Genomic DNA, 13,970 nt, shown 5'->3' with positions numbered 1-13,970 from the left:
AATCACATTTTAGCCATAACTTTGTCATTTTTGGGTCTTTTACCAGGTTCTGGTGTCTAGTCTATGTTTTTTTTGGTCAATCAATCTATTTATGCAGTTAGAAGAAGTCTCAAATCTTCATGTGTTGAGTTACGACCATTTCTGACCCAATGCACCTTTTTTTTTTTTTTTTGAACCAGGCCCATAGACCTCATATTTAAATTACAGAAAAAGCTAGACAACAGGTTAAAACTTACATAACACTATAAATTGGAAAAAGCGAAATAGACACACAACATAATGTTACATCAAGTAAAAAATGTAGATTTTTGCACTGCAGACTTTTATACAATTTTGATAGTTTAATGGATTTTATTGTATTTACAGTTTTAGCAATTTCTTGCATTACAAAAGTTTGTATTACACTTTATATTACTGATTATATGAGGCTTCTTTAATTGTGAGCTAGGATAATTCAAAGAGAAGGCAGTTTCCACTAATTTTAAAGCAAATTTCCCCAGTAACATTTGACAAATTCCTTCATCATGTGAACATGACCTAAACATTTTACCCGGAATAGCCAGTATCAGGGATAATAAATTCTCTTTTCCTGATCTCTTTTTTTACACTGTCAGTATGGGAGAGCTCCAACTAAGCCATGTGTATTGACCCTTGACCTTCTACGGTGACAGTGGTATGTTAAAATAAGATGAGGGAAAGAAAATTTGTTATCCCCAATACTGGCTATTTGGGAGTAAAATTTGTAAGGACATCTGCACAATATGAGGTAAAATTTACAAAAAAAAAACCCCATAATATTAATGGCTACTTGTTATGTTGCTATGAAAACTGATAAGTGTCACAGGCACAATCTCAAACTGCTGCATGATAGTGTCCTAGATATCATCATCAGTGCCATGTGGTCGCTGCTAACTTTCATCTCCGGTATCAGTACCAACGCCAAGCATCAGGTGATCCACTCAAGGTTTTGTCCCATTATCATCAAGGTAAAACCCAATATACCAACTTTTGTTGCCTCCCTCATCCCAGATGACAGCAACAACATTTTTCTGTGACCTATGACCTTTGAATTTTGGGCAGTTTGACCCCAAATTTTGAGCAATTTGTTGCATTAAAAAAAGTTTGTATTACACTTAATGAGTATTGATATATGGATTCTTTAATTGTAAGTTACATGTATTGGAGATTTCAAAGAGAAGGCAGTTGTCATGGCAATGGCCATTTATACTAATATTTAAGCGAATTTCCCCAGTAACATTAAGCAAATTCGATTTCACAAGAAAAGTATAGGCCCTCTCCGAATAACTGCTAACAGAGCCCGTTTTAGTACTAATTTTGATGTTGAAATAGCAGCCATCACTTTCTAACATTTGTTAATAAAAACTGAACCTTACCTGTAAAGATAGACAAAATTGGAGCTTAAGTGAAAATTTAGGCTTTATTTAATACAGCTAAAAATAAAGAAAACTATTGTCATGCGTGGTAGAATTGCCGCTTTAAAATGTTGATTTTTACATGCTTTTCACTATGATGGAGAGGTTATTTGGTGGTCTGCACCCCCTTAATAGACAGAGGTCACTCAGATGAAAGAGAGCAGTTTACTAGTATATTGACCATCAAAGGATCCTCAATACAAACCCCAAAATCCATATAATGTGTCAGCATTGTTGGTATTTCAAAAATCGAGAATCATAGATACATAAGCGTTTTTATGTTTAACACAATAACACCCCTACTTGATCAATGTAGTGTTCCAATATATTATTGTCTTTGTTGTTAACTACATAGTGATAGAAAATAATTATTGTAGGGCCCTACCTGCGTTCCTTGGAAGAAAAAGGTAATATTCATTTGAGGGTGCATAAAGCAAGATTATTTTTAAATCAGCACAGACAGAATTTGAGTACTGACCCGGGGTACTGAACCCCTTTATAGAATAGTCCTGTTCTATAAGCATTTATCCAACACAATTTAGGCCCCAATTTATTATATAATAGTTTTGTTGATGTTGTTTACTTCTGATAGGCTCCCTTTTCATCAAATTTCATTTTTAAACTTAGAAAAATCACAGTACCTGAGTTTAGCATGAAAATATCGCAATTTTGCACTTTTCTGAAAAAGAGCATAAAGTAAGATGTGCTCATTTTAAAACGGAAAAAGTCTCCACGATTTTTATTTGCTCAATTGTTCAACCTATATCTACTTTATCCAACAAGTAAATAACTTTGACAAAAATATTGAGGAACTCTCACAATCATCTTGCAAACTTTGCTTCAAAATTAGTATTTTGCACTTTTCTGAAAAAGAGCATAAAGTAAGATGTGCTCATTTTAAAACGGAAAAGTCTCCACGATTTTTATTTGCTCAATTGATCAACCTATATCTACTTTATCCAACAAGTAAATAACTTTGACAAAAATATTGAGGAACTCTCACAATCATCTTGCAAACTTTGCTTCAAAATTAGGATTTTTTACATTTTTACAATTGCTGAAAAGGCCATTACACCCCTCTCTGAAAATGGAACAACCCAAATGTTGTACAAAGAATTTTTAATTGTTATGTCGAGACAAAATGTGTATTATTACTGTGAAGTATAAATAAAATGTCTGCAGATGCGCGTTATTACGTGGCCCTAATCAAAAGTTAGTGCACATTTCAAAGTTTTTGTGTCTGAGAAGACAATCATGGGGGTCAATTTGAGGGGGGTCCAGTATCTCCCAGTGGGAGGTCCTCAAAATTTTTTAATACCTCCACTGTAAATACTCATGGACACATGTTTGATTGACAAAATATGAACAAAATTTGCTGACCCCATCTTCCACCTACCATCTGAGTCTATCGGATAAACCCTCTTAAGCGTACAAGTTAAAGGAATATAATACATTAAAACCCATACTCTAATTTGATCTTAAACCAATATCTCTAAATATGCTCATTTACATTTTGTTATCTTTTCCAACCTCATACATCATTCAAAATGTATTTGCAATTATTCATTTCAATATCATATCTTTGGTCATTTCCCAAGTGGGTACCTCAAGTATTTGAAATAAGATTGAGAAGGAATTTGCAATGCTGGAATTTGCAATGCAAAGAAATACTTTACACTGGGTGTAATTATTGGCCAGTTCAGGCTCAAGAGAATTCCCAAGTGATATTGGCAGCCCTATGTTATTAAATTAACAAGTGTACATTGTAAGCACCATTTTAGAAATAGACATTGGTACCATGTAAAAATTCAATAAAGCTACAAAATGTACATCTGTCAAAATACTGATTTGCATTTAAGGGTCAAACTCCAGTGAAAATGGCAGTTTTACTCAAATCATACATGTACATTATCATCTTTGACATTCACTATATGTTCCTGAAAGGCTCAAATTTGGTGGCAAATCAACAGACAGAAATACACATTGCCAATTTTAACCCCCCCCAAAAAAAAAAAACCAACAACCATAAAACCCTTCACAAATAACACCCTTTTCCCTGTTAAGTTTACTGCACCTTTTATGTATATAGGTTTCGGGAATAATTTGTAACATTATTATTCCTGAAATTGATTACCCTGTTACAGTTATTTGTAGCAGGTGAATCAAAATTGGTAAAAATCAGAGAAAACTTGTCAAGCAGAATTGTGCCTTTTTGGTTTTGATTTCTCCTTAAACCTTACGCATGCAGCCAATTTGTCAATTCCATTATGTACTAGTGCAAATCTGATTTGATCCCCTCAAAGTGACTATGTGCCACTTTTCATATAAATTCACATAATTTTGGAAAGAATTATTTTTATGCTTGTGAGATGGCTTTTGATTAATACACTTTATGACACTTGTTATGGGGATTATAAGCTTTCTTGTTGATAAAATTTGTAAATGAAATGCATAGAACATTTCAGAATGGATTTCACTGGTAATACCTTGATGTAGTGCTGACCTGGTTTCCTGAATTCAATATCAAGGTTTTTATATTTCTGTACGAAATATTTACTTGGAGATAATTTTGATTTAAATGCTGTGCTGAAATTATAACAGAAATATAAAACTATTTCAAAAACACAAAGCTATAAAATGTATGCTTATACCCAATGCAGTCAGACAAGGCTACCAGTGTATACACATAATGAATTATGTGCATGTGAAAATATGCTGTGGAGCAAACATTTGGGCTGCTTCCTATGTCACCTCAAGCACTTGGTTATTAAATTACATGGATGGTGGTATACATCTATAGATAATGCTTTATCTCTCATCCCTGCAATAGAATGTAGGTTTGATATCATAAGGCCTGCATAAAGACTTTCATTTGACTCTTAGTTGCTACATATATTGAAACCAAAGGATTATTTATAAAAACCTCAAATCCTATATTTGTAACATTTTGGTTAAAGAACAGCCGATACTGATGTGAGGAGAAAGCAAGATAAGTCTCAGAATTACCTAAGAGAATTATGTTGTCATGGTAACATCATAGTTTTGGGCTTTTTGCATCTTAAACTTCATTATCGTTGTAGATACTTAAACCAAGTTTATTTAAATGAATGTCAAACTGATTAATTTAAGATTTATGATTTAAGTCACTGAATGATGCTACAAATCTGACCACATTTCGGGGAACTTACATATAAATTTGATATGATTTTGTTTGTTTTGATTTACAGAGAAGACTCCCTTATTCAGTACTGAGCCAAAGCATGCAAGATGCAAGCCAAGAATTAGGTGACAATTCTATATTTGGGTAAGTTGCAAAGATGTGTGCACATTAGACTATATTCCATTTGAAATTGACCATATCCCTGTGGAAGTCTTCCAGAGATGGAGTGAATTTGTGAAGAATAGGAAAGACATTTAATAGAGCAAGATGCACAACATGTGATTTGTAAAAAAGGTACAAATTTACAAAAATAGGGTTTTGTGATGCAAAATGTGTTTTTTTAGTCGTCTGAGTATAGAAAACTGGATTTCTAATTTGATGTGTCTAACTATCTTCCACAGGGGGAGGGTGGATTTCAAATGGCATTGCCCATTGCATTAAGAAATGGTTTTGCATTCCCCATGTTCCCCATTTTGCCTTCCTATACCAACTTATTTATGTACAGCACTGCCGCCAGCAGCATTTGTATATTGTGCTGATTTTTAGTTTCTGAATCACTCTATTATAGACAAAATATCTAATTCTCGATCATGAGAGCCAACTTTGGTACGCACAGGTATTTACGTCGAGCGCACTACGTAAAGACCGGCACTTGCGGCAGGAACACAGCTTTTGAGATGTGACCTAGGCAAGGTCACAGTTCGATAATGTAGGTCATGCGATCATGCTGTTCTATGAAAAGTATGCTGATGTAGAAGGTACATGCTCTCATGATCAAGAATTAGTTATTTTGCCTATAAGTTGTGATGCCACTTTGTCCTTCCCACATTGATTTCCCTCTAAGCCTAGTGTTAAGGTCATCACCAGGATACTTATTTGGTGTATGTACATCAATTATGATTGAAACAGTTACATCCCATCCCTACACAACCAATGCAGAAGAGGCAAGATTAAATGTATTACCCAAATCATGCACTTCTGAAATATTGGACATTTTTTGACCTTTTTTTAAAGATTTTGTCCCTAATATTTTATATCTGATGCTTCCTTGAAAAGAGAAACAATTGTAGTTATCTGCATACTGGAATCAAAATAGATTCAACTCCATTCATGATATGGAATGTCTTTGTTGTGATTGTGAAAGGTTTGAGCTTGAATTGATGCAAAGTAATGAGTTATGGATTCATATATTAGCCTGATTAACCTCAACTGAAATATGAGGGCATATTAAGTACAGTACATGTATGCTATCAATTTAGTGGCACCTCAACATTTTGGCAGGTGATAGGATTGTGATCTTTTATTGAGGGGACAGCCTGTACTGTCATCTAAACATTGGTTGGAAACTCAAAATTACAGCACTGATGAAGGGACAAACAATGGTCTACAACATTTCAATGATAACATAACTCTTGCTATAGTACTTGTACTGTAATTATACCCATTGCATATGATTGTCTATAATAATGATGTCTTGTGTATTTATTTATATATTACAGTTTAGCATTGGGTCGAACGTCGGAGGCCTGTAGCAGCATAGCATTAGAGTTAACAAGTCACGAAATGGGAATAGAAAATCTTGTACTAACTCCATTCAATAGTGCACTAGACGTAAGTAGAGGGGTTAATATAATCTCAGCAATATCAGCCTGGTAAATTCTTTGGTACCTTTTGTTAAAGCATGTAATGAAATATCATCATACATGTAATTCTTTTGTATAATCTCCAATAGACTCTTACAAAAATAATAACTCTTCCAAAAAACGCATTACTTTGTTCAATGAAACTATAACATCAATATTAATCAAACACATTTAAATCTTGTTTATAATCAATGGTATTCCAAGTTGTATAAAGAACTTCCCATCACACAAAATGAATGATACATGGTAAAAGAATAACAACACTCATGACCATGATCTGTGGTTTGAATCTAAATAACTGCAATGGAGACTTATGCTGGGTGTATTCTTTTTAACCCTTTTTCAGAATGATATCCCGTCCATACAGGAAAAAAGAAAGAAATTGAAAAGTTTAACCATAGATATGGAAGCAGCCAAAAGCAGGTAGGATTTATTTCTTTGTTTGTTTGCGCTATGTGGAGACATGGTGGAATCCTTGACCAGTTTTCTCTAAGTTTACCCAACAAAGATTAACCTCATGTGTATCATGTATGGATAAAGAAACATCACTGTTGTTTGCATCAAACACAGTAAGAAAACAGACAGCAAAAGAATTAAAGTACCAGTTATATTCACCTCTGTATATCCTAAGCAGAGACAAATATGTCAAAATTAAAACCAGCAGCCAATACCTGTTCCCTTTAGCTCTGATTTAAGACCTCATTGATTGAAATCGGTTGAGTATTAAAGAAGTTGCGATCAAAAACCTAAGGAAGGAGCAAAATCAAAAGTTGCATTTTAATGTTATAATCGATTGGAAGCACAGCACTTGTTCTCTTCTTCAAAAACACTTTGTGTACAAATTAATAAGACATCCAATGGATCAATCTGCAACTTTTGAATTTTCATTTTCTTTGGATCACCATGTCTTTATTTTCTTGACCAATTTCAATAAATAAGGTCTTAAATCGGAGCTGAAAGATGCAGCTATTGGTTGCTGGTTCTTATCTCTCCTTGTTTAGGATATACAGGAGTGAAAATAACTGGTACCCTAATTCTTTTACTGTCTGTAGTTCAAGCCATATTAACTGATCGTAGAGCTCTATTTGAAAACTATTGCATAATAAGAAGCATAGTAGATGCATGTACCTATCGTCTGCATTTGTGAACTGGGAGGGGTGAAGTACTGTTGACAAGAGTCAGCAGATCTTGTGAGCAGCCATTCAATTGCACCGTCCCTGCGTAGCATATTTAAATGCTGTGCACTAAAAAGAATGTTATAAAAGTGATTCTGCTTCCAAGTTTAGGTTATGGTGCACCTAAAAGTCAGTTTCACAAAGAAGGAGTAGGATATATCACAAGTGAAAGGAATTTTTACAGGCACTCTAGTGAAGGAAACTTTAAACTTTACTTGGGGAAAATGTATGTCTCAAAGCCTGAGAAAAGTCCTGCTTAAACTTAGTCAAAATAATCTGGAGATGCTCAAAACTTTCATGTTGTATAAATAAGCTGTTCCCAATATCATCTATAACATGCTGTAATGTAAACACACCTTCATTGTTCATCAGGCCATGATGGGACTTCACATTAGCAGGCTGAGTTAAAAATCTGCAGAAAAGAATCATTTGTTTTCAATGGTAGTGTATGAGTGATAAATAAAAGCACCAGAGAGTAAGTAAGGTGGCCTTCAAATATACATAAGAGCATAAAGTAATGTGAGACATGGTATTAAAGCATGCTTTCCCTTGCAAAAAGAGAATCTTCATGTACAAGGTTGGTCTGCAGAAGGTAATTAAATGAAGATGATAAAGATGAAAGGCACTTAAAGATAAAAAGGAAAAAAAAATCCTGGTTAAAAGGGGGATATAAAATTGTCACTAGTATAGTGTAAAAGCAGTCAAGTTAGCTCAATCGATAAGGCGTTCGACTGTGGTGCGAGAGGTTGTGGGTTCGAACCCTGGCGGTGCCTAGTACGCTCACGTGGAAAGAAAATTGAGTTCGCTTGAAATTCCCCTGGACAAGGAACTCACTGCTAATTTGTCTTGTTGTAACCCGTACGAAACTCGGGGAGCTGATCCTGGTTGCAATGGTTACTTGTGGAATGTCTAGGGTGTGCGCTCTTGAAGCAGCAAAGTCCATGATTTGTTGTTTAATGGTATGTGGAATGATGTCATGTGGGCCGTAGTGGTCAGCGACAACCTGTAAAGTGTGCTGAGGCTTGTGGATCAACGTGTAAGCGTTGTGCCTGTGCGTAGCGCACTATAAATCGCTGCTTTTTTTTTTTTTTTTTTTTTTTTTTAAAGACATGTTTGATTTCTGAAACCCCACTTCCAATTGTTACGAGTCGTACTTGACTCAAGGCCAAAATCACCTTTTTCCCGAACTCACACAAATGCACAACACAAATACACTGTTTGTTTAAGCTAACAAAATCTAAGTCTTTAATTGAAAACAGAGTATGATTGGTACATATAATAACAATATCGCATATACAATAAAATCACACAATGACAGTTTTACTATATCAGTACTTAACCAGCTGTCTTCTTGTTGGTGATCCTAGAGTTCTTGCAATGTTCTGGACGACTGATGTAATATATCCTTATTCACTTGTCCTCATGAAAATCAGCGATGTCCATAGTACACTTGCATTTATAAATCCTTACGTGATAAAATCCTCATACGAAAATGATGATGCTTCCTCCAATCTCCTTTGCTGCTATCTCCACGAATGTATCTCCTTGCGCTGCTTTCTCCAAAATGGTGTTTCTTTCACCAATCACTCTTTTCCAGGAACAGGTTTCTTTAACACAGCTCCGCTGTTTTTTGACAGATGCGTGGCCTTCACAAACCCAGCAAACTCCAGCAATTTGACAGAAGAACTTTTAATCCTTTGATGAGGAAGAGCACTTTTGTGTGCTCGCTGTCTTCTTCGTTGCTGTATTAAAATTAGCTCAATTATTGGCTATATAAACTGGTTAAATGTACTTCTTTTTTGAAGCACGAAGACCATCACACACATGTGGAGTTTTCAATCTCACATGACATTCTGTAAAGTCCCAACAAAAGCCTCCAGCTTTTTATAGCAGTACTCATGCAAAGAACCCATCATCTATTAATAAACCATTACTTCAATCACATTTTCACAACATTGCTGCAATCTTGGGATTTCCCAAGATTAATTATACACATTCACATTACATCTCTTGCTGGGGGGTTTTCCTGATGGTGCAATAATGAACTGGGGCTTTCCAAGTTCCAAACATAGATCTGCCTTTGTTTACACTAATTTGGGGACCAAAACGACTTTCCACACCATTATCTTGCACATACAAGGGGGTTTCCCATCTCATGAAATACTTTCAGCTTGTAAACAAAGTTAAATAATTAAATTAAATCAAATTACTCAGGGCACATCACACCCTCCCCTTAAAAGAAGAAAGTTCAATGTAATGAAAACTTTCTTAAATATTTTCTTCCTTTACATCAACTTTAACCTATTATCAACTTTGAGTGTTTAACTCATCATACACAGTGACTACTTGTCACACACAACTTCCCTTTTAAAGGAAATCTTTGTTTGTCAGGTTTTTTATGCAATTCTGGACATGGCATCACCCATTACACTGTCTCTTCCCTTAATATGTTTGATGCCCACATTCTACTCTTGCAAGGTCAAACTCCACCTCACCAGTCTTTGGTTTTTGTTCTTCATCCTGTTGATGAAGGTGAGGGATTGTGATCTGTGAAAACAAGCACAGGGTATACTGTGGTACCCAAATACACATCAAAATGTAGCAATGCTAATAGCAATGCTAGACACTCCTTCTCAATTGTGGAGTAATTTCTCTGGTGCTTGTTGAATTTCCTTGAAAAGTAACAAATGGGGTGATCTATTTGATCTTCACCCTCTTGCATCACAACACCTCCACAGCCTATGTCACTGGCATCAACAGTCAACTTGAACTACTGCTGAAAATCAGGTGCAGTAAGCACTGGTGAACTCATGAGTATCGATTTGACTTTGTGAAAAGCATTTTCACACTGTTCTGACCAAATGAATTTTGCATCTTTCTTCAACAAATCAGTCAAAGGACTTGCTATCTCTGAAAAGTTTGGACAGAACTTTCTATAATAGCCAACCATTCCTAGAAATCTCATGAGTGCCTTCTTGTTTACAGGTGTGGGGTATTGCTCAATTGCTTCAACTTTGGCTTTGATAGGTTTCACCTGACCTTGACCTACAACATATCCTAAGTATGTGACTGTGGCATGGCAAAACTCACTTTTACCAGATTGACTGTCAACTGTACTTCAGACAGCTTCTCAAACAATTGATGGAGTTGTTCCATGTGTTGTTCCCAAGTTTGACTGTAAACAATCAAATCATCTACATACGCTTCACATCCCTCTATGTCTGCCACAATTTGGTTCACCATTCTCTGAAATGTTGCTGGGCGTTTTTCAACCCGAATGGCATAACTTTGTATTGGTAAAGACCAAATGGTGTACAAAAAGCAGAAATCTCTTTGGCACGGTCTGTGAGTGGAACCTGCCAGTACCCTTTCAAAAGATCAAATTTGCTAACAAATTTTGCATTCCCAATTTTGTCTATGCAATCATCAATTCTTGGAATTGGGTACGAGTCTGTCTTTGAATGAACATTTGCAGCTCTCATGTCTGCCACCAATCGGTATGAACCATCAGGCTTGGGAACAAGAATACATGGTGAACTCCACTCACTACTACTTGGTTCTATGATATCATTGTCTAGCATATAATTAATCTCATTTTTGAGATGTTCCATTTTCAATGGATTGACTCTGTAAGGATGCTGCTTGATTGGTTTTGTATCACCAACATCTACATCATGAAATGCAGCATTTGTTCTACTTGGCGTATCAGGAAATATATTGTCAAATTTGTGAATCAAATTTGCAATTTGACTTTGTTGATCTTGAGAAAGATGACCTAACTTTGAGTCCAAATTAGTGAGCACATCAGAATTGTTCAATTTTACATTATACTCTTTGTGCTCCAGCTCTTTATCCTGGTCAAATGTGACATCAGAATTGTCATCTTTACTCTTGTCTACATTGGCGATTTTGTCTACATCGGCATGTTTGTCTACATTATCAGCATGTTTTACTGTACACACAGGTTTTGGAATGCCACTGTCACTTCTTTCAACATACTCTTTGAGCATATTTATGTGGCATAACTGCCTGCTCTTACGCCTACCAGGAGTCTTGATAATATAATATACTTCACCCACTTTTGACTCCACTTCACATGGGCCATGATATCTGGCTTGTAATGGGTGTCCTGGAATTGGAAACAGTACTAGAACTTTGTCACCTGGTTTGAACACTCTCTCTTTGGCATGTTTATCATACCATTGTTTCATTTTGGCCTGACCCTGTTTCAAGTTTTCTTTGGCAATATCAGTTACTCTGTTAAGCCTATGCTTAAAATTGGAGACATAATCCAACAAATTGATATCTGATTTCTCATTGAGCCACTTTTCTTTCAACAACTTTAAGGGCCCGCGCACTGTGTGTCCAAACACTAACTCAAAAGGACTAAATCCCAAAGTTTCCTGAACAGCTTCCCTAGCAGCAAACAACAACAAGTGCACTCCCTCATCCCAGTCCCTCTGAAATTCCAAACAGTATGTTCTGATCATGTTTTTCAATGTTTGGTGGAACCTTTCTAGTGCACCTTGTGATTCTGGATGGTAAGCACTTGAGGTATACTGTTCTATACCTAATTGATACATGACCTGCTGAAATACTCCAGAAGTAAAGTTTGATCCTTGGTCTGACTGTATGGACTTGGGGAGCCCCACAAATGTGAAGAACTTGGTTAAAGCTTTCACTATTGTCACTGCTTTAATATTTCTCAAAGGTATGGCTTCAGGAAAGCGTGTTGACGCGCACATAATTGTCAGAAGGTATTGATTACCTAACTTAGTCTTTGGTAGGGGGCCTACACAATCAATAATAACCCTACTAAATGGTTCATCAAAGGCTGGAATTGGCTTTAATGGAGCAGGAGGTATTTTCTGATTTGGCTTCCCTACTACTTGGCATATGTGACATGTTTTGCAATATTCAGAAACATCTTTTCTGAGAGTGGGCCACCAGAAATGTCTCAGAATTCTTTCATGAGTTTTCTTAACACCCAAATGCCCTGCCATGGGACTATCATGTGCTATGTTAATAACTTCAGTGTGGTAGACTTTTGGTACCACAATTTGGTGCACTACCTTCCACTCTTCATCGGCAGGCACATCAGGTGGGCGCCACTTTCTCATTAGCACACCATCTTGTTTGTAAAACAGACAGAATTTTGTTCTGCTTCTTCTAGGGTCAATGCCCTTTGATTGATCTCTTTGAGTTCTGGGTCATTTTGTTGCTCCAGCATCAGCTTGTCATGACTTAATGGGTCTTTCATGGTTTCCCCAATTTGTTCATGCTCAGAGGCTGCGTCCTCTTTAGGGGTATTTTTATCCCCAGGAGAAGGAAGTTTATCTTCTTTCTCATTCAACTTTGACACAAATGTGTCTTCCAAATTGTAGCCTAAGTCATCAATTTGGTTGTCCTCAATTGTTTCTAATGAGGCTCTCTTACTCATTGCCCGTGTCACTGCACATGCAGGAAATATCTCCTCTTCCTCATTATTATCATCCTGTATACAGGGCTTATCTGTGACTATTGGGTCAGGAAAAACCTTCCCCCCTGCCAGATCATTTCCTAGCAACATGGACACTCCCTTGACTGGCAATTCATGTCTAACTCCTATGGTTACAGGACCAGAAACCAAGTCAGATGTCAAGTTAATTTTGTGGAGAGGTACACTAATTATTTCCATCCCAATACCCTGGATCAAAGCATTACCTGCTGAACTATCCTCATTAAAGGGCAAAGTTCCTTCCAGAATCATAGACCGTGCACAACCCGTATCTCGCACAATCTTGATGGGCTTTGGACTACCATTCTCACCAAGTGATACTACTCCCTCTAACACAAATGGTTCAAATTCTTCACACACCTTGTCTGTCTCACCTCCCTTTTGTGGGAATTCTTGTTTCTTGATTTGACTGACTTGTTTCTTTGACTCAAGTGACACTGCACATCCTACAGTATTACTAGCAGTTTGCTGCTGTTTTTGTGCGCCTTGTCTGCCTTTTAAGAAATAACACTGGGTCATCGTATGCCCTGGTCTCTTACAATGAGTACAAGTTACTTTGGCTTTAAATTCAGTCCCAAATTTTGCTCTGTTACCTGAACTCCCTGGGGTCCTCTACCACCAGCACTATGCTGTGAATTAGACTGAGATCTCCTTCTTGTGTACCACCCTGATTTGTTCTAGGTTGATTATGGCTGAACCTGTTTGAATAACTTCTGTTATGACCAAATCTACTCCCATTCAATTTGTGAGTTAAGCCATAGTCGTCCGCCATTGTCGCCGCCTCATTTAGCGTCTTAATTTTGCTAGCGCTTTCATCCAAATGGGTTTTAATGTCAACGTGGACACATTTCTTGAACTCTTCTATAAGAACCAATTGCTTAAGTTGGCCGTAATCATCGTTTACTTCTTTTGAACCAAGCCACCTGTCAAACATTTGTTCTTTTACTCTAGCAAATTCTACATGGGTTTGATCTGCTTGCTTTCTTGAATCTCTGAACTTTTGTCTGTATGCTTCAGGCACCAATTCATAGGCCTTAAGGACTGCCTGTTTAACTTCTTCAT

The 13,970-nt window shown here is 36.5% G+C and overlaps 1 protein-coding gene across 1 annotated transcript in view; it reads left to right on the top strand.

Moving 5' to 3' along the window:
* Positions 1-13,970, top strand: part of LOC140164860 (rho GTPase-activating protein 17-like) — a 113,068-nt gene that overhangs the window by 59,060 nt on the left and 40,038 nt on the right. Inside the window, 3 exon segments of the mRNA XM_072188238.1 lie at positions 4,661-4,737; positions 6,093-6,204; positions 6,583-6,659. Coding sequence (XP_072044339.1) covers positions 4,661-4,737; positions 6,093-6,204; positions 6,583-6,659 — 266 coding nt within the window.

Source organism: Amphiura filiformis, chromosome 11 (genome assembly GCF_039555335.1).
Source record: "Amphiura filiformis chromosome 11, Afil_fr2py, whole genome shotgun sequence".
Lineage (NCBI taxonomy): Eukaryota > Metazoa > Echinodermata > Ophiuroidea > Amphilepidida > Amphiuridae > Amphiura > Amphiura filiformis.
The sequence above is the reverse complement of the archived record's forward strand: the minus strand, read 5'-3'. Positions and strand labels throughout refer to the sequence as shown.